The 27,428-nt window shown below is 46.4% G+C and overlaps 1 protein-coding gene across 1 annotated transcript in view; it reads left to right on the plus strand.

Moving 5' to 3' along the window:
- Window positions 1-27,428, plus strand: part of ABCC1 (ATP binding cassette subfamily C member 1 (ABCC1 blood group)) — an 852,279-nt gene that overhangs the window by 357,593 nt on the left and 467,258 nt on the right. The window contains exons 14-15 of the mRNA XM_077448931.1: window positions 9,300-9,387; window positions 10,115-10,184. Coding sequence (XP_077305057.1) covers window positions 9,300-9,387; window positions 10,115-10,184 — 158 coding nt within the window. The remainder of the gene's footprint in view (window positions 1-9,299; window positions 9,388-10,114; window positions 10,185-27,428) is intronic.

Below are 27,428 nucleotides of genomic sequence, written 5' to 3' on the forward strand. Positions count from 1 at the left end.
AGGGGACTTCCTGGCATCTTTAGACATCCAGGATGCGTACCTGCACATACCCATATGCCTTCACAAATTTCTGCATTTGGCAGTCGGGGAAGCCCACTACCAGTTTGTGGCTCTTCCTTTTGGCCTGGCATCTTCCCCCCGAGTCTTTACCAAAGTACTGGCTCCAGTATTGGTGTTGCTGAGACAACGCGGGATCGCGATTGTGGGTTACCTAGATGATCTCCAGAGAGCTTCTTCCGCCTCAGAATTACTGGAGGATGTGGCGATCACCTTGCAGACCCTGCAAGAATTTGGGTGGCTGTTGAACCTAAAGAAGTCGTGGTGGTACCGATTCAGCGTCTGGAGTACCTGGGGTTACTGTTGGACTCTGGGGAAGCGAGGGTTTTTCTCCCCTCAGACAAATTGAGGACTCTCAGATCGGCGGCAAATCTACTGATGAGCCACAAGTGGTCGTTGCTCCGCTTTTGCATGCGAGTGCTGGGGCTCATGGTGGCCTCCTTCGAGGCAGTACTTTATGCCCAGTCCCACAGGAGAGTCCTGCAGAGGGAGATTCTGACGAAGTGGGACAAGTCTCCGTTGTCTCTGGATCGGCAGATCCAGGTGAGTCAACCAGTCACTGATCTGGTGGTTGAAGTCCCTGGTGGTTCAGTCCGGAAAATCGTTCCGTCCTCTGACATGGACGGTGATCACTAAGGATGCCAGTCTGTCCGGCTGGGGGGGAGTGATGGGGATTCTGTCGGCTCAGGGCCTCTGATCGGCAACTTGGATTCCTCCGTCGACCCATTTGCTCGAATTGAGAGCGATCAGCCTGTACCTCCACACATGGTTGATGAGTCTTCAAGGGCTCCCGATCAGAATACAGTCGGACAACGCCACGGCTGTGGCGTACATAAATCACTAGGGAGGAACAAGAAGCTTAGCCGCTGTTCGGGAGGTCGCTCACATGCTTTGGTGGGCAGAGCGACATGTACCGGCCCTATCGACCATTTACATCCCAGGGGTGAAAAATTGGCACGCGGACTGAGTCGGCAGATGCTGGACCCAGGAGAGTGGGCATTGCATCAGGAGGTGTTCAGGCTGCTGTGCCTGAGGTGGGGCATACCAGATGTGGATCTACTTTCCTGACTTCTCAATCGGAAGGTACCGAGATTGGTGTCCAGGACAAGAGGTCCGTGGGCAGACGCACTGGTGGCTCCGTGGGATCAGTACCAACTGATCTACACCTTTCCTCTGCTAAAACTGTTGCCACGCCTGCTTCGCAGAGTGGAAGCCGAGGGGATTCCGGTAATCCTGATTGCCCCAGATTGGCTCCAGCGGGCCTGGTGCGCAGGCCTGGTGCGCCTGGTGGCAGACGCTCCCTGGCATCTGCCATTGCGAGAGGACCTCCTATCTCAAGGTCCAATCTTTCACCCTGCTTTACCATCGCTGGCTTTAACGGCCTGGTTGTTGAAAGCCAGGCATTAAGGGACCGGGGTCTGTCGGACTCGTTGATTCCAACTATGCTGAGGGAGCGGAAATCTTCCTCCAGGAAGATATATCATCGTACTTGGAAGGCCTATATCTCCATGTGTGAGGAGAAAGGGTGGCATCCGTGCTCCTTCTCTATATCCAGGGTCCTGCTTTTTCTTCAGCAAGGTGTAGACCAGAGGTTGGCGTTGAGCACCATCAAGGGGCAAATTTCAGCTTGGCTGTCTTTTTTCAGCGACCCCTAGCGTCTCACTCATTAGTGAGAACTTTTGCTCAGGGGGTGCGCCGTGTAGTCCCTCCGGTGTGTCCTCCGTTGCCTCCATGGGATTTGAACCTGGTGTTATTGGTGCTTCAGAACCAGCCATTTGAGAATATCAGGGAGATTCCTCTGTTGACCCTTTCACAGAAGGTCGTCTTTCTAGTGGCCATCACATCAGCCAGGAGGGTTTTTGGAACTGGCGGCCTTGTCTTGCCTTATCTGGCCATCCACAGGGATAAGGTGGTGTTGCGTCCGCAACCGGCTTCTCTACCGAAGGTAGTTTCAGCTTTTCAGATCAATGAGGACGTTGTATTGCCATCGTTGTGTCCTAAGCCGAAGCACCCCAAGGAGGTGGCCCTTCACGCTCTCGATGTGGTTAGGGCTCTGAAGGTGTACTTTTCTGTCACAGCTTCCTTTCGGAAGTCAGACTCAGTTTGTTTCGGTGGCGGGTCCTTAGAAGGGCATGGCGGTCTCGTCGGCCACCATTTCCAGGTGGATCAGACAGATTGTAGTCCAAGCCTACGCCTTGAAGAGTCAGGAGCCTCCTTTTCCAGTCACGGCCCACTCTACAAGAGCAATTGGAACGTCTTGGGCCTTCCGACACCAATCATCTGTCACTCAGGCGTGTAAGGCAGCGACCTGGTCGTCTGTCCATACGTTTACCAAGTTATACAAGGTAGAAGTCAGTGCATCGGCTGATGCTGGTTTTGGTCGCAAAGTTTTGCAGGCGGCCGTGTAGTTGCTATTGAGTTTTTTCCTGGTTTTTCGATATAAACGCAGTACTGTTTCCTTAATTCTCTGTTGCATTACTTCCGCAATGTTGCAGTCTGGGGGATCACTCCTGTTGAGGATGCCCGGTTTTATGGTGGAGTTTCCACACACTGCTGTTTTTTTTTTTTTTTTTTTTGTGGGTTTAGTTTCACTAGTTCCCACTTGCCATGGTGGATGAAGTTTTAATGCGGTTTTCCCACCACTCATTTGGCACTGCTTGGGGAGGTCCCATTTAGTTACAGAGAGGAGCTTTGTCGGTCGGTGAATGTAAGCCCCCGTACACGGGGTCGGACATTCCGACAACAAAATCCGTCGGATTTTGTCTGACAGATTTTGTCCAAAACTTGTGTTGCATACACGCGGTCGGACAAAGTTGCCGGAAAATCCGATCGTTCAGAACGTGATGACGTTATTTAGTTACGACGGGACTACGTTCAGGCTAGTAGCCAATAGCTTTGGTCTAGGAATTTGATCTGAGCATGCGTGGCACTTTGTCCGATCGGAATTCTCTACACACAATCGGACAAAGTCCGATCAGATCATGTTTTCGGAAAGTTTTATAGCCCAGCTCTAAAACTTTCCCGATGGAGCCCACACACAGTCTGATTATCCGACAACACGGTCCAATCGGACCTTTCCATCGGAATGTCTGACCGTGTGTACAAGGGCTAAGAGAAAATAGGATTTTTGTACTCACCGTAAAATCTTTTTCTCTGTAATTTACCGACCGACACAGCACCCACCCCTTCCTTTTTTCTACGGTATACTGCTTGTTGACGTACTGAAGCTGCTAGCAGCAGGAGGAAGGTTGATAGCAGGGGCAGGGTTAAAGTTCTGTGTATTGTGTAACAATTTTGCCTAGTTTCTCCTAATGGCAGGCTATACAACCCATTTAGTTACAGAGAGGAGCTGTGTCGGTCGGTGAATTACAGAGAAAAGGATTTTACAGTGAGTACAAAAATCCTATTTTTAAAAACAGTAATTTTCAGTATCGATCATTTTCGGTATCGGTTTCGGTTTTCGGTATTATTTTCGGCACCAAAAAACCCATTCGGTGCACCCCTAAATACAACCTTATCCTTACTAAACTCTGACTGTAACAAATCCACACCCTCCCATGCCACCTCTGCCTTCCTTATGCAGAGAAGGCGTTTGATCGGGTCCATTGGACATGCATATCTGTGGTCTTAACGAAGTTTAGTTTCAATTGATCTGTTGTCTATTTTAGTGCTGTACTCAAATCCTTCCGACAAGTCAATGCCTCTGTTTTACTAAATCTAAATCTCTCACTATATCTAATGGTACCCGACAAGGCTGTCCACTATTGCCCATAATCTTCAACTTAATGATCAAGCCACTCGCTCAAACCCATGCATCACAGGCTTTGACATCCAAAAGTTTCTCCACAAAATTAATCTCTTTGCAGATGACATTTTCCTTATTCTTACCAGCTCTGAGCAATACCTACCCCAAGCTTTCCAAACCTTAATGGAGTTCAGTCAAATATACTATAAGGTTAACGTGTCAAAATGTTTAAACCTAGATTTGGGTATTACTGTAGCCATGAAAGGTGTGCTTCGATCTCAATACCCATTCATTCTGAGGCATTCTGAGGGAATTCAATACCTAGGCATCACCCTCACAGTCTCTAAGGCTCTAGTCACGTCCAACTACAAACCCTTGTTTTCTAATTGAAAATTAGCTCCAACGACTAGCACAGTTAGAACTATTCTGGTACGGCAGGCTAGCAGGTCTAAAAATGAATATTCTTCCTCATATAATATTTTTCTTTAGATCCTTACCCATACCGAACCATTACTTCAAAGCCTTGTTGGGTACGATTCAGAAGTTTTTATTGCAAGGGAGAAAGGCCAGATGCCCACAGTAAGGGCTGATCAAACACAAATCCATAGGTGGTGCAGGTCTTCCGGGCCTAAAAGACTACTACTGGGCTACTGTATTAGATGAACTTAAACACTGGTTTCCTCAAAATAGCCACTCTCTTTTGGTAGTATTAGAGGCATCCCGTACCCCTCAACAGAGACCTATACTTGTTCCTCCTGAGCGACAGCCGATGAGGGAAATAACTCTCACCTCTACCCTTACCAATGCAGGCTTCTTTATTGGCATGGAGGCACCTTAACTGCCTCATATCGGAAAAAGGAGCACCTATTATCCTGCTCCTTCCAATACATATCTTTTATTCCCTAATTCCATCCCTTTTTACTAAAGATCTAACCCGATTTGGTATATCGGATGTATCTGACCTCCTGAATAGACACCCCCCTTAAATTGGAAGAACTGGAGCAAAAGTGCGGTACACCTGCCCAACTAGGATTTACATGCCTTTGGATACTCCACTTTGCTAAACATTCCCCTCCCAAACTAAAGCTCCCTCCTAAAGCCTGGAACTTCTTTACCCAAGCTAAGCCCAACATCAGAGGTATCCCTCCCTTTTCTGCTGTACCCTCCAGAATAAGCATACGTTTAGTAAAACCAAAGCTATCCTATTATGGGAACAAGACCCTATCCCTCCCTCTCAATTGTGAACTGCCATAAAATCTATTTTTAAAGCCTCTCACTGCACCAACCAATCTGAGCTAGCTCTAAAAATTACCAATATATGGTATTATAACCCAATTAGGGTGGCCAACTTCTCTTCTTCCCTATCCCACTTATGCTGGAGTAGTTGTGGACAGTTAGGCAACCTTCTACATACCCTCTGGAGATCCCCCAATCTCACCAGCTTCTGGAAACAGATCTTCCAATTACTCACCCTGTACACTGGTATCCTTAGAAAACCCAAGCTTGTCTTAGCCATACTCAACATTGGAATAGACCTATACCCAGCAGAGTTAAAATCTGTGGTTACCCATATTTTGCTTGCAGTCCATCTCTTAGTTACATAATAGAAAATCAAATCTAACCCCAAAACTTTCTGATGTGGTGAAGATGGTGGACCAAAACTATACCTTTGACCACCACCTGGCAGTTAATGCCTTGCAATATGCCACCTTTGCCAAGTCATGCAGTATATGAAAAAGGAATAATGTGAAGTTTTCCCACTTGATTATGTAGTGTCATTGTTCAACTTTGAACACGATGATCTCTTGTGTTTCTAAGCTGTACTGGAATTTTTGTACTCCGTACTTTGTATTTTTTATTTCGTATCTTGAATCAAATGTTTGCTTTTTTTGTACAATTTTTTATAACCTTCTTTCAATAATTTTTTTATTGGTTTATCAATTTATAATTTATAGGAAGTCTAGTGCTACAATTATTGTTCTCCCTAAAATGTTTGTGGCGATACATATCTGGTGCAAACACCGTTTACATATACAGGGGCGACCTACGTATGTGTTCACATCTGCTTGCGAGCACAAGGGGACATGGGGCGCTTTAAAAACAAATGTTTTATTTATTTTATTATTTTTACTGTCACTTTAAAAAAAAAATCACTTTTATTTCTTTCACAAAAAATGGAAACATCCTTTGTGCTAGAAATAAGGGATGACAGGTCCTCTTTATAAGACCCCAGATATCTCCTCCACCCTGGAAAGCATGAGATTAAAAAAAGAAACCTATTTATCTCTGATTTCCAGGTGGGAAAAAATGGCAGTGCTTACATCTGCCAGAGCTGGAAGTGAAGGGTCATAGAGATTGCCGGGGAGCAAGCAGTCCTCGGCCAGCTCTGTGGTAACCCGATGTCGCCACTGGATCAGATCCCAGGCTCCCGGATTGCACGGGACAGTCTGGAGTGATGCCTTTGGGTACTGCAGGGGAGGGGGAATGTCCCCTCCCACTGTCTGTAAAATTCAAAAAATATATCAGTACAGCGCAAATACAAAATAATATAGTAAATATCATAAAGTGAGAAAAAATAAATAAATAAAAAGTCCATATAGTGAGAGAGAAATTCAGAAAGAGTCCACTTGTGTAATGTATCTTCAATCAATATATCAAGTGACGATGTGATCCCTTCACCATTGAGCAAGTTGAACTCTCACCTCAACAAGTGGACCTCTGATAAATCAGATAGGTCAAAAACGCATGTTCCCATCAAGGGTAAATCATAAGGTTACAGCAGACCAAGCGGAAGCATTTCCAGGTAAGGTTCTCCTCCGTATCATCAGATCAATGTGATATCATATATGAAAAAGAACAGGCAAATCTAGTGCTCTCCGTTGATGTAAATTTATTAAACAAATAAATAAAAGACAAATACCACTCACATTTAAAAGCACTGATCTCCAGGTCACGTGGTCCGTACGCGTTGCGTCCCAGAAAGTAGGCGGGACTTCATCACCGCTGATGAAGTCCCGCCTACTTTCTGGGACGCAACGCGTACGGACCACGTGACCTGCGTCGTGACGTCATCCGCCAGCTGACACACTGATCCATGTATGGTACTTTTTATCTGAGCACTCAGCACTGGAGATCAGTGCTTTTAAATGTGAGTGGTATTTGTCTTTTATTTATTTGTTTAATAAATTTACATCAACCCCCCTCCCACCGCCCTCCCGCGCCTTCCGCCGCTTACCTGAGCCGTCGGTAGCGGCGGAGGCGATCGGGTCCTTTTGCTAGCTGGGTATGGAGACGAGTGAGGCTAAGATCACCCCCAATCGTCTCTATACCATAGGAGGGCGGAAGCAACGTCAAAACCTCACAATGGGCATCACTGATTGGCATGCATTATTGTTTGGCACTGATTGGCATCCATTAGTACAGTATAACACCAATGCCGCCTATGAGTGCCCACCTGTGCCGCCTATGAGTGCCCACCTGTGCCGCCTATGAGTGCCCACCTGTGCCGCCTATGAGTGCCCACCTGTGCCGCCTATGAGTGCCCACCTGTGCCGCCTATGAGTGCCCACCTGTGCCGCCTATGAGTTCCCACCTGTGCCGCCTATGAGTGCCCACCTGTGCCACCTATCAGTGCCCACCCATGCCCATCTGTGCCGCCTATCCATGCCCATCTGTGCCGCCTATCCATGCCCATCTGTGCCGCCCATCCATGCAAATCCGTGCCAGCTATCAGTGCCAATTTGTGCCACCTATCAGTGTCCATCCGTGCCGCCCATCCGTGCCGCCCATCCGTGCCGCCCATCCGTGCCGCCCATCCGTGCCTCCCATCCGTGTCGCCTATCAGTGTCCATCAATGCCACCTCATCAGTGCCACTTCATCGGTGCCCATCAGTGCCGCCTTATCAGTGCCCATCAGTGTAGCCCCATCAGTGCCCATCAGTGAAGGAGAAAACGTACTTATTTACAACGTTTTGAAACTGAAACAAAAAAAAACATTTTTTTTTTTCAAAATTTTCAGTATTTTTTTATTTGTAGGGAAAAAAATAAAAACCGTAGAGGTGATCAAATACCACCAAAAGAAAGGTCTATTTGTGGGAAAAAAAATGATAAAAATTTCATTTGGGTACAGTGTAGCATGACCGCGCAATAGTCATTCAAAGTGCGACAGCGCTGAAAGCTCAAAATTGGTCTGGGCAGGAAGGTGTTTAAGTGCCCGGTATTGAAGTGGTTAAGAGGACCGGTCATGCATTTTTCTATTACATAGGATGTTTGCATTCCTTGTAATAGGAATAAAAGGGATCCATTTTTTTTTTAAAACAGTGTAAAAATTTATAAAATCAATTAAAATAAATAAGAAAAAAAGATTTTTAAAAACACCCCGTCACAACGAGCTTGCGCACAGAAGCGAGCACATACGGGAGTAGCGCCCGCATATGAAAACGGTGGTCAAACCACACATGTGAGGTATCGCCGCGATCGGTAGAGCGAGAGCAATAATTCTAGCCCTAGACCTCCTCTGTAACGCAAAAAATGCAACCTGTAGAATTTTTTAAATGTTGCTTATGGAGATTTTTGAGGCTAAAAGTATGACGCCATTCCACGAGCGGGCGAAAGTTTAAAGCGTGACATGTTGGGTATCAATTTACTCAGCATACCATTATCTTACACAATATAAAAAAAAAAATTGGCTAATTTTACTGTTGTCTTATTTTTTTTATTCAAAAAAGTGAATTTTTTCTAAAAAAAAGTGCGCTTGTAAGACCGCTGCGCAAATACGGTGTGAAAAAAAGTATTTCAATGACCGCCATTTTATTCTCTAGGGTGTTAGGAAAAAAACAATATAAAATGTTTGGGGGTTCTAAGTAATTTTCTAGCAAAAAAAACAGTTTTAAACATGTAAACACCAAATCTGAAAAAGAGGCCTGGTCCTTAAGTGGTTAAGTAGTTTAAGAATTTTCTTAACTGCTTTCTAAGGATTGCTAGAGAGCTGTGACATAAGAGAGAAGGCAATAAACCGCTTAAAACAACCTCTGTGCACATATACTGCTAAATAGCATAGGAAAAAAGAATGACATTGTCACTTTAAGTGCATTAAAACATGCTTCATAGTTGCCTTTCGGTTAACAAGATATAGCTTGCTGCCTCACACTGATTAAAATTTGGCTGGTCTCTGCTGAACTGGCCAAAATTTGATCAGTGTATGGCCAGCTGAAAAAGTAGTGAAATTCCAGAAAGATGTATATAATGGTGAGTCCTGAGCAGAGACGTAAAATTGATTTTTTTTTTTTTTTTTGGGAAGACTAGGCTTTAGAAGTATTGGTTTAAATTGACTCATTCTACTGATAATGCAAGGTCCACAGTCTTACATGAAGTTTGTATATAGCAGTGGAGTTTTATATTGAAATGGAGACTGTACTGTTCTTAAAAAGTGGGCACAGACAACTTGGTGTGTGTTTATTTTTAAATTAATACAACATTTTTTTTTGATCTAATACAGACAAGCGTATCATTAAAGCGTTTGAGAGTTTTCTTATCTCATGAGGAGCTTGAACCGGACAGCATAATTAGAGAGACCCAGAAAAATAGTAAGTGTATTATATATGTACTGATGGATATTTCACTTTTTGAATTTAAGCAGTTGTGAAAGCCTGACTTTAGCAAAAATGGACAGCAGTTTACCACTGTCTTGAAGTGGGAGTAAACTTCCATGCATGACTTTTACCTATAGGTAAGCCAATAGTAAATATGTCCTAAATGTGCACCTTTTAGGAGATATTTACTTTTGATGCAGCCGGTGACGTCGCCATGCGTTGTATGACAATACAGGCATAAGCTAGGGGGAAAAAGCAACCTTTCCCAAGAACTCTGGAGATATTCGGGAAGGGTTTTATCCCCTAAAAGATGCCTGCATTGCCATATGGTGCATGTCCGAGATGAAGAGCATAAAGTCATTAGCTTCATCTCATGCATACACTGTATCACTGGCATTTAAAAAAAGGTGCCATGGGAACAAAAACCCAGGCAGCACAGAGGCATGACAAAAATAAGTAGGTATAAAAAAAAATTTGAAGGCTATAGCGAAGTATGGTTGTTTTATTGCCCTCCTATTCAGGTTTTATTGTTATTGGAGTACAGACAAAAAGTTGTCAAGTAGGAAATCTTGCAAATAAATATAAGATAGTACATCACTGTTATTGCTGAATTGACAGTAGCTACATATGAATTCAAGAGAAGCTGAATGGCTTAGCAGATTTGGTCATGCAGGCTAACAGTCCTGGATTTAGTTACCATTTATTACTCTATTCCTTTTAGGTCATGGATGTATTGATCTGAGAAATGCCACATTCTCCTGGTCCAAAAGTGACCCCCCCACGCTGAAAGAGTAAGGTTTTTTTTTTTTTGTTTTTTTTTTCTGTTTGTTGTATTTATTGCCATGTACACATACAGGTATATGCCTGATGTGTCAGATTCAGACCTGCAATTTTTTATTCTTATTGGTGGCATTTAGTAAATACTGAATTTCTTAATGATAAAAGATTGAAGTTTTAAGTCTATAGAGCATATTTAGATGCTGCTAGAAATTTTTTAAGAATTTGTGCTTGAACAAAGCACTTTCCTTTACCTCTAGCAAGTTGCAATCTTTTTTTTCCTTTTTTTTTTTTTTCGTTTAATCATTTATTACACAAATACAGAAAACAATCATATGGTATCTTCCTCTTATTCAAAGAATGGACATATAAAGACATCGGGGATCATAACAATCCAGGAGAATACAGCGTATACGGCCCAAATAGCAGAGTCTAATAATACAAAACAAACCCTAAGAGCAATCACCCTCTTAGAGGGCCCGATAGAAAGTATTTCTCCTGTGCTTCAATAATGGCAGGAAGTACTACTGCTGTCACATGCATCTAAGATCACATGAGCTAATAATTGGATGAGGTAGAAGGGACAAAAACAGATAGAAGAAATAAGGAAGAAAAAAGTCGGACTGAAGGATGGCAAAATCTTTATATGGCTTGAGAATTATCTGCTTTTGGAGGTCACTTTAACACCAGAATTATATCCAATTTAGTGGAGGCCTGTAGGGCTTAAAGACTAACTCCACTTTTGTTGAGAAGAAAACTTTCCCCTTTGTTGCAGATTCCTACCTTTTTGTTATTCTGAAGAAAGCCCTCTGTGCCCATGTGGGAAAGTGAGTCTAATGGAAGTGGTTTCAAAATTACCAATCCGCTGTGCACCTGCAGGGCACTAATGATGAAATACATTGGCCCTGCATCCCTTTAGATGTTTTCCTATTGGGAGTATATCACCAAAAATGACATTTTTGTTTCAGGGGATGCCTGAAATCTGACTAGTATTTAGTGCAGACTTCTGGGAAAATCGGTGAGCCAATCACACAAGCAGGAAATTGTTTCTGGGGGTGTTCAGTACACATTCTATGTAGAGAACTCCAGGTAGCCATGTTGCATTGCATTTTCAGAAAATTACAGCAGCTTCAGGATGAAAAGGAAAGGTAATTTTTTATTAACATTCAATTACAACATGTCTTTTGTTGCAATTGTATACGCTATATTATTTCTTTATCATACATCACGGGACACAGAGCAGTTATTCATGATTATCTGGGTTATATGCTACCTCTAGGTGATTGGACACTGGTAACCAATAGCAAGAAGGTTCCTCCCATATAACCCCTCCCATATGGGAATTACCTCAGTTTTTCGCCAGTGTCTTCAGGTGATGGTCACGAACGTGAAGCTCTTAAAAATGTTGTCAATTGAACGTCCCAGTGAGGATGTAATCGGATCCGTTTGGATGGCACAAAGCAAAAGGAATGGTACCCGAGCCTCGATGCAAGAACAAGGTTTTGCTTGTAATGTGTCCTATTTAGGCGCTAGACCCTTGGATAGTGGTATTCTGGTCATTAACTTGCCCAAGATAAACCCAAAGGGTGCTTTACAGGCCCAAGGGTGTGGACCCCAAGATGGGGGACCCGGTCCTTGAAGGTCCACAGAGGCACTACCCACCGTAATGGGGGAAGGTTGGGCCTGGCTTCTCAGGTCCTGCAGCATGGACTGGCGAGTACTCCCTCTGGGATTGCTGTATTCCCCTCTGTTACTGTGTCTTTTCAAATCTGTTACAGAATGTCTCCATGCTGTCTATTTTATAACGATGAAATGCTGGCGCATGCAGAGACGATGGTGCGCACGTGCTGTTGCCGTATGGTCGTACGCGTGCGCTGTTGAGGTGATTTCGACTCGTACGGTCGGCTGTCTTCAGGCACGCATGTGCCGTATTTTGGCGCCAATTGCGGTATACGTTGGGATTCCACGCGGATCGAATGCCGCCATTTTGGAACCTTTAAAAGAGGCAGTTCACCTGGTGTGTGCGTGGAGGCATAGAGCTTGTTGGGCATGTGAGTCTGCAGGTTTTTGGACACAGTTGCATCAGGTTAAAGGGGACAGTGTTATAAGTGTAATAGCTGCTGTATACTGGATTACAGTTAGAAGCTCAGAGGGAGTGCTGTCTCCCCATACTTGTAAGCAATGTCTTCCAGGAAAAGAGGAACAGGGAGCAAGACCAATACTGCTTTAAAAGCAGGAGATCAAACTCTTGAGGATATTATCCCAGTTTTCCCTGAAGGTCCTGCGGCTTCTGGCTTAGCTGAGCCATTGCATTTGTCAGGCATTGTGGCCACAATTGGTGCCCCTACCTCGGCTTACGTTACTAAAGATGATTTGGCATCTGCCTTATCTGGCCTTGAAGGTAAAATAGCGGGTATGATTGCCTCGGTAATACAAGCAGGGAGAAAACGTAACAGATCTCCCTTTGCAGAGCCTGATCCTGATGGACAACCAGGCAGGGCCAGGGGACCCAGAGTGGGAGGAGGATCTGGTCGCAAAGGATCGGGAAGAAGAAGCTGAGGACTCTTCAATAGGAGAGTCTAGCTTGGACAAGCCATTCTCAGCCTCCCATTCCCAAAAATTGTTTGTCCATTCTCTGACAGAGATGGTTTGAGCTGGATCTAAATTACCCCAGTCCAGGAAACTGAACCCTCCTGTTCTACTTTGGGTTCTCTTCAACCTCAGCAGGGTTCCCAGGCATTTCCTGTGCATCCGTTGTTAGAACAGGTGATCTATTCAGATTGGGATCATCCTGACAGGATATATTTGCCTCCAAAAAGGTTTCCCCTCTTGTATTATATGGAGGAGAAATTCAAGAAGAAGTGGGGTACACCTCTGGTGGATGCCGCCATTTCTTCAGTAAATAAAAATTTGACCTGTCCGTTGGATAACGCCCAGGTATTTAAGGATCCGGCCGATAAAAATCTGGGAAAACTTGCCTCCTTTACAGTAGCTGGTTCAGCTGTTCAGCCAGCGATAGCGGCTATTGGCATCTGCCAGTCCTTAAAATATCGTGTTAAATAATTGGTCAGGAACCTTCCTTGTCAAGCTACAGAGGAATTATCGGAGCTTGCTGTGCACTTCTGTCTGTGCATATGCGCAGGGTCTTGTGGCTAAAAAATTGGTCAACCGAAACATCATGCAAAAAGCTTCTTGCAGCTTTTCCCTTTCATGGTGAACGCCTATTTGGTGAAAATCTGGATAGGTATATCCAAAAGATCTCAGGTGGGAAAAGCGCTTTTGCTCCCTGTTAATAGGAACAATAAGCGACCCTCCTTTAAGAAAAAAAAACCCTGCACTCCAAGGTCAAACAAGCCCAGTTCCAAGTCTACGCTGTGAAGAGGCGCCCCCGCTCTTATGGGTGGGGGGAAGACTTCGGCTGTTTTTGGATGCTTGGGAAAAACAGGTTCAGGGCAAGTGGGTCATTTCCATCATAACGTCGGGTTACAAAATAGAGTTTCGGGAGTTTCCTGCAACTCTGTTCTTGAGCTCAAGGGTTCTGGTGGAATCAGAGAAAAGGAAATGTCTTCTCCTAGCCTTAAAGCATCTGCAAAAGCAGGGGGTAATCATGGAGGTCCCACACGGGGAAAGGTTCAAAGGGTTTTACTCAAACCTGTTCACCGTACCGAAACCGAATGGAGAGGTAAGGCCCATTTTGGACCTCAAATCTCTCAATCTGTTTCTAAGTGTCCAAAGTTTCTGTATGGAATCAACTCGCTCAATGGTAACATCCCTAAAGAAAGGGGATTACTTGGCGTCCATAGATATCAAGGATGCATACCTTCATGTGCCCATCTGCATGCCGCATCCACTGTTTTTGCGTTTCGTGGTAGAAGGGCGACATTTTCAATTCGTCGCATTGCCGTTTAGCCACAGCTCTTTGGGTCTTCACAAAAATTCTGGCCCCTGTATTGGCGGTCCTAAGATCCCAGGGAATTGCTGTGGTAGGATATCTGGACGATCTTCTTTTGAAGGATCACTCTCGTCCTGTACTTGTATGTACTTGGGCGTAAACTTGGGCACTGTGGGGGGGGGGCGTGTCCGGAAGTGATCGGCGGAGGACACTTTCTGTGGGAGCTCTGTGTACTCTGAGCTCCATCCACCGCCATCCTTGCTGAATAAGCCCTGAATAGCACCTGAAACTACGGTCGGCTACTCCCTGGGGTGCCCTGCAGCGTCCGATGCCCATATTTTGAGTGCATACCCCTCCATTCGGCAGCGGGACGGACGACACCGGGAGCTCGCGGCAGCCATCTTGCCGCTCCGGAGGCCTTGCAGATTCCCGGGATTTGCGCCGCATCGGGAGGTAGGGGACAGTCATGCACCCTCCAACCCTACTGATCTCTCCCCCCTGTGTGCTCCGGTGGCTCGGGGGTGTGCGTAGAGGCCGCGGCCTAGTGAGGCCTGTGGATCCCCGGCCTTTCCTACGGCGGACACCCGTGGAGGAGCACCGCGCCCGGTCTACTACCCGGCAAAAATTCGGGAGAGAGATCATCCGACCGCAGGGTCCCCCCCTGGACAGTAACTGCCTCTCAAACCCCCACACTGCATCTTTCATCGGGCCTGGCCCTGGTCCCGGCCTGTCCTGGCTGTGGGCAGCCATCTTGCTACACCCAACTGCCTACTGCTCCTAATTTTACACTCTGCTGGTGTGGAGGGGGAGAGGAGTCTCCTGCAATCGTTTAAACCTGTCTTCAGCCATCGCCATGTGTCTCACTGATACCGACCAATATGACTTTTGAATGAGTTAAAGGGCCGGTCCCTTTCTCCAATGTGGACTTACCTCTGGGAATGGAGGGCTCTGGCACTCCCCCCCTGTTATTGATCCCCAAACCTCCGACTCGGGTCTGCCATCCCCGCAGGGGATCCTTACCCCTGACATATTGGATGTCAAACTGGATGCTAAGTTACATCTCTTGCTTCAACAAATTACAACCAATGTCTCGGCCGAGGTAAACAAACTTGCGGTGGAATTGCGAAAGGAAATCAACCAGCTCGGTGACCGCACAGACACACTTGAAAATAAATTTGATGAGATGGTCAGCTATGTTCAGGCTGTTGAGGAGGATAACCACAACCTTCGTCTCTGTGTCTCAACTGCAGCTCCAACAGGAGGATCTGAAAAATAGAGAAAGACGCCAGAATCTTCGCTTCAGAGGTATCCCGGTGACTGTGGGAGACTGTGATTTACGTGCTTACCTGTTAGGCCTCTTTAACACCCTGGCCCCCACGGTTGTGGACATAGACTGGCACCTTGACAGGGCTCATCGCTCCCTGGCCCCTAGGCCTCCTGTAGGGGCTAGGCCCAGGGATGTTATTGTCTGGTTCCACTTCTTTGAAAGCAAAGAGGCACTGATTCAATCCACGCGCAATAAACCTCAAATTGTATACAAAGGAGCGAAGTTGCACATTTTTTGTGACCTCTCCCCCATCACCTTGGCTAAACGTGATCTTCCGGAGAGTGAATCCTTTCTAAAGAGCCTTGGGCTCCCTCCCCTGGCTGAGGAAGACATACATCCGGCTGAAGCCCAGACCCGTCCTCTTCCCAATTCTCCTAGCCGCATCTGGACACCCGTGAGGAGCAAATCCAGAAGGCATCTCTCTACACCTCAATGCCCACGATTCTCCAAACAGCCTCCCTGATTTCCCCTGCCATATCCCATATGGCTCAATTATGTATGTTCCTCATACTTCCCCCATCTTTTCCCTTGCCTCCGTGAATTGAACAGAAAAGATCCTGTTGCAATGGTTACTTCAAGTTTGTCCTTTGTCTTGAAGGTTCAAGCTGGGACTATTTTTCCCCTTCCCATGGGGGTTTTTGTTTCTACAAATGTCTATATGTTGTTAATGCTCTTTTGTTAATTTCTAGGCTCATTAGGAGAGTGGACGGCCCTCCCACTTCCACTGTTACCACCTCCGGTGATTGTCTGGCCATGACCCTCTTAGCCTGGGTATTTGCCCTAGGTCCCCTGAGGTATATGTTCCCCTCAGGCTCTAAAGATCTGTTTTTTTTTGTTTTTCTTCACTTTTTTATTTTTCTGACGCTTCTGTTAATGTTCCTTTTTAAGGTTTTTTGTTCTATTATGTCCATTCATATAGATCAGTTTTATTGTTTACTCATGCACTGTACATGCCGACTTGGCCTCAGGTTATCCTGGCTTCCCCACCTCCTTCCTAGCCTCTGACCCCACAGGTAGGGTGGGGGTTGCGATTTTGATTAGAAGATCATGCCCCCTTAAGGTCAAAAACTCTCATATAGATCCGCAGGGTAGATGCCTAATCCTAGACTGCCAATACTTTAACACCTCTCTGACCCTTGTCAACCTGTATGCCCCCAATGTTGGTCAGATTGAGTTCCTTAATGGCCTGTTTGACTCCTCCCACTATCCTTCTCAGCCTTTTATGATAGTTGGCGGGGACTTCAATTTGGTTATGTCCCCCACTAGAGATAGAAAAACACTGTTCTCTTCCACACCCTCCAAGAAGCTTGCCTCTCAAGCTACCTCCTTCCGGCAGCTTATTGGATCCCACCGCCTTTTTGACTCATGGAGGATTAAACACCCCACAGCTCAGCAATTTACTTTCTATTCACCTGCTCATAAAATGTACTCGCGGCTCGATCACTTCTTTATATCTGCCCCGCTTATCCCATTGGTAGTTGACTCTGAGGTGATGCCGATTACCTGGTCTGATCATGCCCCCATTACCCTAGACCTCCTGCTCACTCAGGCCTACCCCAGATCCTGTCACTGGCGGCTTAATAACCACCTCTTACAATCTGAAGGCTCCCGCTCTGTCCTTGCGCAGAATCTTGCAGAATTTTTCCAGCTAAACAATGGGTCGGTCTCTGATTTTTTTTCCACCCTGTGGGAAGCCCACAAAGCCGTTTTTTAGAGGTGCTTGTATTGCAGAGAGCTCCAGATTGAAGAGAGACAGAGCCGAATATATTCGTTCTCTGACTTCTGCTCTTCTCTCGGCGGAGCGGAGGCTTCTGGGTTCCCCCACGGTGGATAGACTGCGGAGAGTCACTCTACTCAGGGAACAGATTAAAACGGCCCAGCTTGACCGGGCTGCTAAATCACTGCTTTGGACGAAGCAGAAATTTTACGAATTTTCCAATAAACCCCATAAAATGTTAATAAATTACGCCCGCGCCCATTCAACTCCTTCCCTGAGTTTATCTCCCGTCCTGACGGTTCCAAGACCCACTGCCCTCGTGAAATCTCCAACACCTTTGGCGAATTTTACCGCAAACTATATAACTGTTTATCCCCAGAAAACCATTTTCATTTCACACAAGAGAAATTCAAGTCCTTCTTCTCTACCCTGAAACTTCCCAAGCTTTCAACAACTGATTTAGAAACCCTGAACAAATCTGTAACTGCAGACGAGCTCTTGGCCATCATACGGGAGCTCCCTTCGCATGAAGCGCCTGGCCCCGATGGCCTCCCCTATTTCTATTACAAGACCTATCTGGATATTTTGGGACCGCACATGCTCACTTTATTTGATTCTCTGCTGGGGGGCACCCCCCCACCCTCAATTTTCACATTCCTACATCTCGGTGATCCCCAAACCGGGTAAGGATCCCTCTATCCCAGACAATTATAGGCCTATAGCCCTTCTAAATTCGGATTACAAGATTTTTACGAAAATTCTCGCTTCTAGATTTTCAGTCCTGGCCCCCAAACTTATCCACAGAGACCAGGTGGGGTTTGTGCCTGGCAGGCATGCCGGAGACAACACCCGACGTACAATCAACTTAGTGGACCTTCTGGATAGGACCAACAAATCAGCATTGCTACTTAGTCTAGACGCACAGAAGGCCTTTGATAGGCTCTGTTGGCCTTATATGTTCGCTACGCTTAAAGTCTACGGCTTTACTGGCCCTTTTTTAAACGCACTCGAAGCTTTATATTCCACTGTCACTGCCCAGGTTCAGATGTCGTCCTTCCTATCGCCTTGCTTCCCCCTGATGAATGGAACTTGGCAGGGGTGCCCTTTATCACCGTTGTTGTTTATTTTATGCCTAGAACCCCTAGCCGAGTCCATACGTTCTCATCCAGATATTCACGGGGTGGTGATGCGTCAGGGGGAGTATAAATTATCACTCTTCGCGGACGACATCTTGTTAACCATTACCAATCCACTGGTCTCTCTCCCCTCACTACACAAATTACTCTTAACCTTTGGGGGGATCTCTGGTTACAAAGTGAACACCTCAAAGACTGAAGCTCTACCCATACACATACCCGCTACACAACTCTCCAGGCTTAAGGAAACGTATCCTTATAGATTGTGCACGGACTCACTCAAATATTTGGGTGTTTTTTTGACTCCTTCATATTCCCACCTGTTCCGTGCTAATTTCCCCCCCTATTCCAAGATATCAATAACTCCCTACTGACCTGGTCCAAATACCCTCTATCCCTCTTGGGCAGGATTAACGTGCTTAAAATGTCAGTTTTGCCCAGGTTGCTCTATCATTTTGAGACTCTGCCCGTCGCCCTTCTAATGTCCTTTACCCTGGACATATGGCAAAGTTGCAACAAAAAATACTCCCTATCCTCGCTCTGCCGCCCCCTTACGAATGTGTTGTTCAACCCCAGTATCCCGGATGGACTGTCTTTGGGCAGGATCCTCACGTGGCTAGCCCCTCCCCTTTTCCAACTTAGAAACCTGGTGCACCCCATCTCGCGTAGACTTCACACCTTTGAAACCTTACGTGACAAATATGACATCCCCAAGCACTTGTTTTACTTTTACCTACAGGTTAGGCACTTTTTCAGCTCCAAATCTCCGACCTTAACCCTTGCAAATCCCACGACCTTTGAACACCTTTGCGCCCAGGGTCCCCACCAATTACATCTAATCTCTTCTATTCACCAAATCCTCCATGAGTCGACCCCCTTAAATTAAATTGCACATCTGTACATGAGTAAATGGTCTCAGTTGTTAGACAAACCCATCCCCCTAGAGACCTGGGATAAGATCTGGGCCTCTACTTTTAAGTCCTCTAAGTGTGTCACGCAAAGGGAAACAGCAATTAAAATCCTCATGTTCTGGTATAGGACCCCCGATGTCATCCACAAATTTGATCCCTCAGTTTCGCCACGATGCTGGAGATGTGGGCTCGACGTCGGGTCATTGTTCCGCATCTTCTGGAAGTGCTCCCTGATACGTCCTTTTTGGTTGGAGGTGGGGTCGTTGGTGATGGAGGTGACGGGGGTGTCCCTTCCGATCGACCCCCTACACTGTTTGTTGGGTCTCCCTCTCCCAGGCCTACCCAAAAATATCAACCGGCTGATCTCATATATTCTTTTAGCTGCTAAGAGGCTCCTACCACTATGCTGGTTGTCTGGCACAACCCCCCCCCCCCCCCCGGATTTCTCCAATTGGTGTCCGAAATAAGGAGAATGGAGTACCTGACCGCCTCAGTACATGATTTGGTTTCCCAGTTTGATAAAGTCTGGGAACCCTGGGACCGGTCGGAATTTGGGCCCCCCTGGTCTGTACATCCTTAACGGCTCCAGTCGCCGATGGTAGTGCCTTCTTTTCGGCCTTCGCGCCCACCTTTCCCCCTCCCATTAACTTTCTATATGTATCAGTCCGGGTATCTTTCTCTCCTTCCCCTGAGAATTGTCATGATGTTCTTATGGTTGTTTTGTTGCTTTGTCTACCTTTGGCCTCCGGCCTATTGTCGCACCGACTTTTGTTTTTCATAAACTGTATGTTATTTATTTTAACTGAAATAGGTATGCAGTTCACTTTTGTGCTTGCATCTATGGACATTAATTATCTGACTTCTTCTATGGTTAACGTTTACGTTATAATCTGTTTATTTCTGCTTACTGATCATTTCATTGCTTGATTATTTTGTACTTGCTTTGAAATTTAAAAAAAAATACAAAAAAATAAAAATAAAAAAATAAAACTTGGACACTGTCCAAGAAAAGGTGTTTCTACCTCCTGTAAGGATCAACTCCATAGTGGAGCTCGTCCGGAGGGTGAAAAGAGAAGAAAAAACATCTGTTCGCCTTTGTATGAGGCTATTGGGCAAAATAGTTTTGTCTTTCAGCGTAGTCCCTTATGCTCAGTTCCACTTCAGGTTGTTCCAGAGCAACATTTTAAGGACCTGGAACAAAACCACTCTAACTTTGGATCATCCTATGGTCTTGTCCCAACAGACTCTACGGAGCCTAATGTGGTGGTCAAAAACCAGCAATTTAAAGGTCGGAAAATCCTTTCCACCAGTGGCCTGGAAAGTTGTGACCACAGACGCCATCTGGGCTGGGGAGCAGTTCTGGGGGAAACATCAGTCCAGGGACAGTGGTCTCAAGCAGAGGACCTTGCCCATCAATCTATTTGAGATTCGGGCAGCCCGACTAGCTCTGCATTTCTGGGCGACCAAGCTGCAAGGTCTTCCAGTCAGAGTTCAAACCAACAATTCCACAGTGGTCACTTATATCAACCACCAAGGGGGCACCAGGAGCGTAGTGGCTCAGAAAAAGGTGGATCACATATTAAGATGGGCAGAGAGGCGTGTGCCATTTCTGTCGGCGGTATTCATACCGGGGGTAGACAACTGGAAGGCGGACTATTTAAGTCGCCAAAAGTTGTTGCCAGGGGAGTGGTCCCTTCATCCCGAAGGTGTTTATCCAGATTTGTCAGCATTGGGGGACCCCGGATGTGGATCTCCTAGCATCCAGGTTCAATGCCAAACTGGACAGATTTGTGTCCAGAACCAATGATCCTCTTGCAGTCGGGACAGGCGCATTGGTGACTCCTTGGCACCGGTATTCCCTGCTGTATGCCTTTCCTCCAATCCAAATCCTGCCGCATCTGCTGTGTAGGATGCAGTAGGAACTAAGACCAGTGATCCTGGTGGCCCCAGCCTGGCCCAGGAGGTCCTGGTACACGGAAATTGTGAAATTGACAGTAGGGGACCCGTTGCTCCTTCCGTAATGCCCGGATCTTTTGTCCCAAGGACCGATATTCCATTCTGCTTTACGGTCGCTGAATTTGACGGCCTGGCTATTGAGGCCAGGGTATTAAAGGACCGCTAGGTTAGAGGTGCAGCCATGTCCACTTTGATAAATGTTTCTAGGGCCATTTACTACAGGGTTTGAAAATCATACATTTCCTGGTACGAAGGAAAAGGTTGAAACCCTCGTAAGTATACAATTGGAAAGATTCTTACTTTCCTTCAGGCAGGAGTACGCTTAAGATTGAGCTTGGGCACAACTAAAGGTCAGATTTCGGCCTTATCGTTTTTTTCCAAAGACCAATTGCAGCCCATTCATTGGTGCGTACCTTTGTTAAGGGAGTGACGCACCTAAGACCACCGATTAAGCCTCCCTTATGCCCCTGGGACTCGAATTTGGTACTATCAGCCCTTCAGAATCTATCCTTTGAGCCTATTAAGCAATTTCCTTTAGTCCCTTTGACCAGGAAATTAGTCTTCTTGGTGGCCATAACGTCGGCCAGAAGACTGTCGGAGCTAACCGCCCTTTCATGCAGAGAACCTTACTTGATTCTGCACCAGGACAGAGCAATCTTGTGCCCTCGTCGGGAGTTTTTGCCAAAGGTAGTTTCCCATTTTCATTTGAATCAGGATATCATTCTGCCCTCCTTTTTTCCAAATCCTGGGTCTAAGAAAGAAAAGTTGCTCCACTCGCTGGACGTAGTAAGGGCTATTAAAGTCTACTTAAGGGCGTCAGCCCCTTTCAGGAAATCTGACTCTCTATTTATTCTGCCTGAGGGTCCTAAGAAAGGACAGGCAGCTATCGTTGAGGCACAGGGTTCCACCGAGAGACCTGAAAGCACATTCCACTAGAGGGGTTAGTGCTTCATGGGCAGTGCATCGACAGGTGTCTATGGCTCAGGTCTGCAGGGTAGCCGCTTGGTCTTAAGTTCACACATTGACCAGATTTTACCAGGTGGATGTCGGGTCTCGAGAAGAGGCAGTCTTTGGTCATAGCATGTGGCAGGCGGCCTTATAGGGCCAAACAGTTGGGACTTGTCTAAGCTGTGTATTCCTCCCCTCAGGTGCATTGCTTTAGGACATCCCAGATAGTCATGAATAACATGCTCTGTGTCCCGTGATGTATGATAAAGAAAAACAGATTTTTAAATACAGCTTACCTGTAAAATCCTTTTCTGCGAATACATCACGGGACACAGAGAACCCTCCCCTTTCCTGGGACTCTTCATTGCTTGCTACAAAACTGAGGTAATTGTCGTATGGGAGGAACCTTCTTGCTATTGGTTGCCAGTGTCCAATCACCTAGAGGTAGCGTATAACTCAAATAGTCATGAATAACTGCTCTGTGTCCTGTGATGTATTAAAAAAAAAGGATTTTACAGGTAAGCTGTATTTAAAAATCTTTGCTATTTTTTTCCCCCTTACGAAAGTGGAGTTACCCTTTAACATCTTAAGGACCAAAACTTTTTTTGACACTTGTTTACAAATTAAAATATTTTTTTTTTATTGCTCGAAACTTGGAACCCCCAAACATTTGTATTTTTTTTTTTTTCAGACAATTTTTTTTCTATATTGTTAAAGATAATGTTACGCCGAGTAAATTGATACCCAACATGTCATGCTTCAAAATTGTGTCCGCTCATAGTATGGCGACAAACTTTGGCACTTAAAAATCTCCATTGGCGACGTTTAAAAATGTCTACAGGTTAATAGTTTTGAGCTTAGAGGAGGACTACCATTATTGCTCTATCACTTAATGTGTGTGGTTGGAACACTGTTTTCATATGCGGAAGCAACTTGCATATGCGTTCGGTTCTGCATGTGAGCTCGGCGAGACGGGGCGCTTTAAAAAAAATCTTATTTATTTTACTTTTTATTTTTACTGTCCTTTTAACCACTTCAATACCGGGCACTTCCCCCCCTTCTTGCCCAGGAAGGCGGTCATACAATACTGTACCCAAACTAGATTTTTAGAATCATTTTTTTTCCCACAAATAGAGCTTTCTTTTGGTGGTATTTAATCGTCACAGGTTTTTATTTTTTGCTGTTTAAACTAAAAGACTGAAGATTTAAAAAATAAAAATAAATATTTTTTCTTTGTTATAAAATGTTTTCTCCTTCACTGGTGTAGGGGCACTGATGAGTTGGCAGTGAAATGTAGAATTGATGGGCCACGATAGGCAATACTGATGGGCACTGACAGGCGGCACTGATGATAAATTTCTGACAAGTTTTACTGATGGGCACTGATTGGCACTGTGATGGCCACTGATTGGCACTTTGGACACTGACAGGTGTTTCTGATGGGGCACTGACTGGCGCTGATGGGCACTGACTGGCATTGTTGGTGGCACATCTGATAGGGCTGTGCTGATCAATGTGTTGATTATCAGCACAGATCCCCATGCCCCCCCCCCAGAGGGAGATCCACCGATGAGGAAAGCCATTTACCGGCATTTCCTGGTTCAGGCTGTGATCGGCCGTGATTGGCCTCAGCTTACCACGTGGTAAGGAGCCAGAGGCTCCTTACTACGGCCGGAGATGCAGTGTGCCAGTGCTATCCAGCAGCACTGAGCACTGCGCGCACCCGCGTTGGCATGTTATCCTGCTGGACGTCATATGACGGGAAGTGGTTAAAAAAAAAAGATTTGGGTCGCTTTTATTCCCTTTACAAAAAATGTAAACATCCCTTGTAATAGAAAAAAAGCATGACAGAATCTCTTAAATGGGACATCTGGTATCAAAAAGACCTCAGATCTCACATTTACACTTAAATTCAATAAAAAATTATTGGACGTCGCTTCCGCCATCTAATGTTATGGAGCCTGGGGGGGGCGGGCATCCAGACTCAGAGGGGAAAGGACACGATCGTCTCTGCCGCTACCAATGGCTCCGGTAAGCGGTGGAGATGACCGGAGCACGGCGGGAGGGCGGGGCCTTTCTCACCCCCAATAAAAGTGATCCCACCGCAGAGGGCACAGAGATAGCTGCTGCCATAACGGTGTTTAGCGTCAAAGTACCAACGCACAGTTACGGCGATTTGCGTGAAGTGGTTAAAGAACGTTACTCTCTTCCCCTTCTGCCCAAGCAACTTGCCCCCTTCCCTTGAACCCTGACCTTCACTTTTTTTTAACAATCAGGAGTGCTTTATTGAACTTTATCATAATACAAAATCCGCATACAAGGCATACAGTTAACATTGTACAAAGGTCGTAATAACAATCATAATGAACACTGAGGATGTGTGAGCCAAAGGATAGCCATTGCAGTGATATAGCCCACTCGGGAGGGAAGAGGGAGAGGGATGGAGGGAGGACAGCAGAAAGCAGTAGAGAAGAAAAAGAGAGGAGGAAAAAGGAGAACGAGGAGGGAGAGGGAGGAGGGAGAAGCCAGGGGGGAAGGGAGGGAGCACATCAAAAGGAGCGAGAAAGTGTGGAAGGAGGAAGACACAGGGCACCATGCCACTCTCAGCCCGTTATCCAAAGGTAGGTCCAGTCCAGGGGGACCATACCTTGTCAAACTTCCAAGGACATCCCCTACTTATACAAGTCGATTTGTACAGGGGCAACACAGCATTTATTTTATCCTCCCATGCGGACACCCTAGGTGGAACTGGGGATGTCCATCTCACCAGAATCTCCCTCCTGGCATAAAAACAGAGGATGGAGATAAGGATCTTACTATGGTGTGGTCTCTGGGCGTCGTCCTGTATTCCCAGGAGAGCAAGCTCCGGGGACCTAGGGACCGACAACTCCATACGAACATTCATATGTTCAAAAATCCCTTCCCAGAAGGTCGCCAGAGATGGGCACTCCCAGAACATGTGTAGAAATGTGCCGAGATACGTTCTACATTGGGGGCAGTACGGGTCCCTGTCCGCATACATCCTGGACAGTCTGACTGGAGTAAGATACACTCTATGAAGAAATTTAATCTGCATCAGTTTGTCACCCGCTGCTATCATCACCCTGGGACCATGATGTAGACAGTTCTCCCAATCCTCCCGAGTGAGTGTCGGGATGTCACCATGCCACTCCTCCCACAACCTAGTCATCCTGGGAATATCCCTTAGCAATAGAGTGTTATACAATGCGGAGAGGGGCTTTCGTAAGTCACTATCAGACAAAAGATCCTCCACTGGGTCCAACTGGAGCAAGGGGGGAGCCGGAAATTGGGCCCTAGCTGCATGACGCAGTTGTATGTAGCGGAAATACATCCAACCTGGGAGATCATGTTTCCCAGTCAGCTGTGCAAACGTCAGTAGGGTGCCAGTAGGCATAATATCCCTAAGTGTCAGTATCCCGTACCTGGTCCACACCCGGTGGTCCGGAACCGTACGGAAGTGGTGTAAATTGGGGTTACCCCAGAGTGGCTGAGTGGGGGACCACCGTTCCTCACTCGAGAATCTACGCCTAGCCACAACCCATGCCTTCAGTGTAGCCTTTGGCGGCATAGGGAGATCAGAGTGAGCCCTCACCCCCCTATACACCAGATCCTGAAGATCCCATCTCGTACCCACCCGCGCTGCCTCCACATACACCGCGGCATTAGATCGACTCCCGTCCAACCACCAGTACGCTGTAACCAGCATTGCCGCCCAATAATAGACCTGCACATCGGGGAGGGCAAGTCCCCCCCAAATGTGTAGGAAGACGCAGTGTAGCCCTAGTCAAACGCGGAGTAATACCATTCCACAAAAAGGAGGTAAGGTGTCCATCCAATTCATGAAAAAAGGAGGCCTGAACCCACACCGGACTATTTCTAAAAATGTAGTTGAGTTTGGGCAGCACCAACATCTTAAAAATACTGATACGGGGGGCGTGGCGACCGCGCAGAGTGATGGCCGCATTCTAAGTGAGCTCCGCTCAGCGCTCGAGAATCAGGCCGTACAAGCCCGTTACACGCTCAGCACAGCCGGCAGAACGAGTGCCCCTGATACCGGAGACACCCGCCGTCCGTTCCAACATGCGGAGAAGGTCTCAGAATCCGCCGAACGAGCTGAAACTACCAGACTTTTATCCGGCCATAGACCGCGGGCCACGGAAAGATGGCGGGGGGAGGCAGCGTACGGCGCAGCACTCACAACCTCAAGCGTCTGCTGACAAACTGGTCAGAGCGGAGGGCACTCCATCCTCTGACTCAGATTCTCCGAACAACTCACCATCGACCAGGAGCCCTGCTAAATCCAAGCCTAGATTGGAGCCTACCAACAACCCACAAACCAGAATGGCTGAACGGGACATGGAGGTGAGTGGCCCGATCGGTGGTCGATTAGACCTCCAGCATCCATCGGATCCCATAGCACAATTCCCGACCACAGGTCAGCCCATCTCTGATACTACACTAAAAGAACTACTAATGTTACTGAGATCTTCTTTGCAAACCGATATGATGGCATGCCTACATCAATGCAAAGCCGAAATAAGTGACTTGGGGGAAAGAGTACATCAGGTGGAGTCCAAAATGTGTGATGTCACCTCCTCCTTCAACGCGCTGGTGGACTACCATTCAGTACACCATGAGGCGATAGACAAAATCCAATGGAAAATGGCGGACCTTGAGGACTGTTCCCGCAGGAACAATCTCAAAATTCGGGGGGTCCCAGAATTGGTCACAGCACAGCAACTCCCATCCTACGCTCAAGACCTCTTCCACACATTGGTCCCGTCGCTATCACCGCTGGATCTGACGATTGACAGAATCCATAGGGTCCCAAAACCGTCCTTCCTGCCCCAAAAAATGTTTTGCTTCGACTGCATTTCTTCACCGCTAAAGAAAAAATCCTGGAGGCACTGCGTAAAGGAGACAACATCCCAGAGGCAATCTCCAACCTTCAGATCCTACCAGACCTGTCGCAATACACCTTGCAACTTCGTCGCAATATGGCAACTTTAACTAAAGCCATGAGAAATCATAAGATCTTATATAAATGGAAATATCCTGCTAATCTGCAAACGACCTACAATGGTTCCACTCACCTTATCCGCTCTCTGGAAGAAGGGCTACTCCTCCTGAGGCAAAGGCAAATACTGCCTCCTGATTCAGTCCCGACTGTACCTCAGACAGGACGACTACCAGCCAAGCTACATGATGAATGGCAAGTAGCACAGTCAAGTAGGTCGAAAGCCTGTCGCATTTGAACTATCTCCACAGCCTCTTCTCGTCCATAGAATTCATTAGGATTCCCCGTGCGTCCTTGGTACCTGTCATCGTACCATTATCCCCCCACGTTGGG

This window comes from Lithobates pipiens, unplaced genomic scaffold (genome assembly GCF_037356315.1).
Source record: "Lithobates pipiens isolate NorthernLeopardFrog02 unplaced genomic scaffold, aLitPip1_a1.2 Scaffold_22, whole genome shotgun sequence".
In the NCBI taxonomy this organism is placed as follows: Eukaryota; Metazoa; Chordata; class Amphibia; order Anura; family Ranidae; genus Lithobates; species Lithobates pipiens.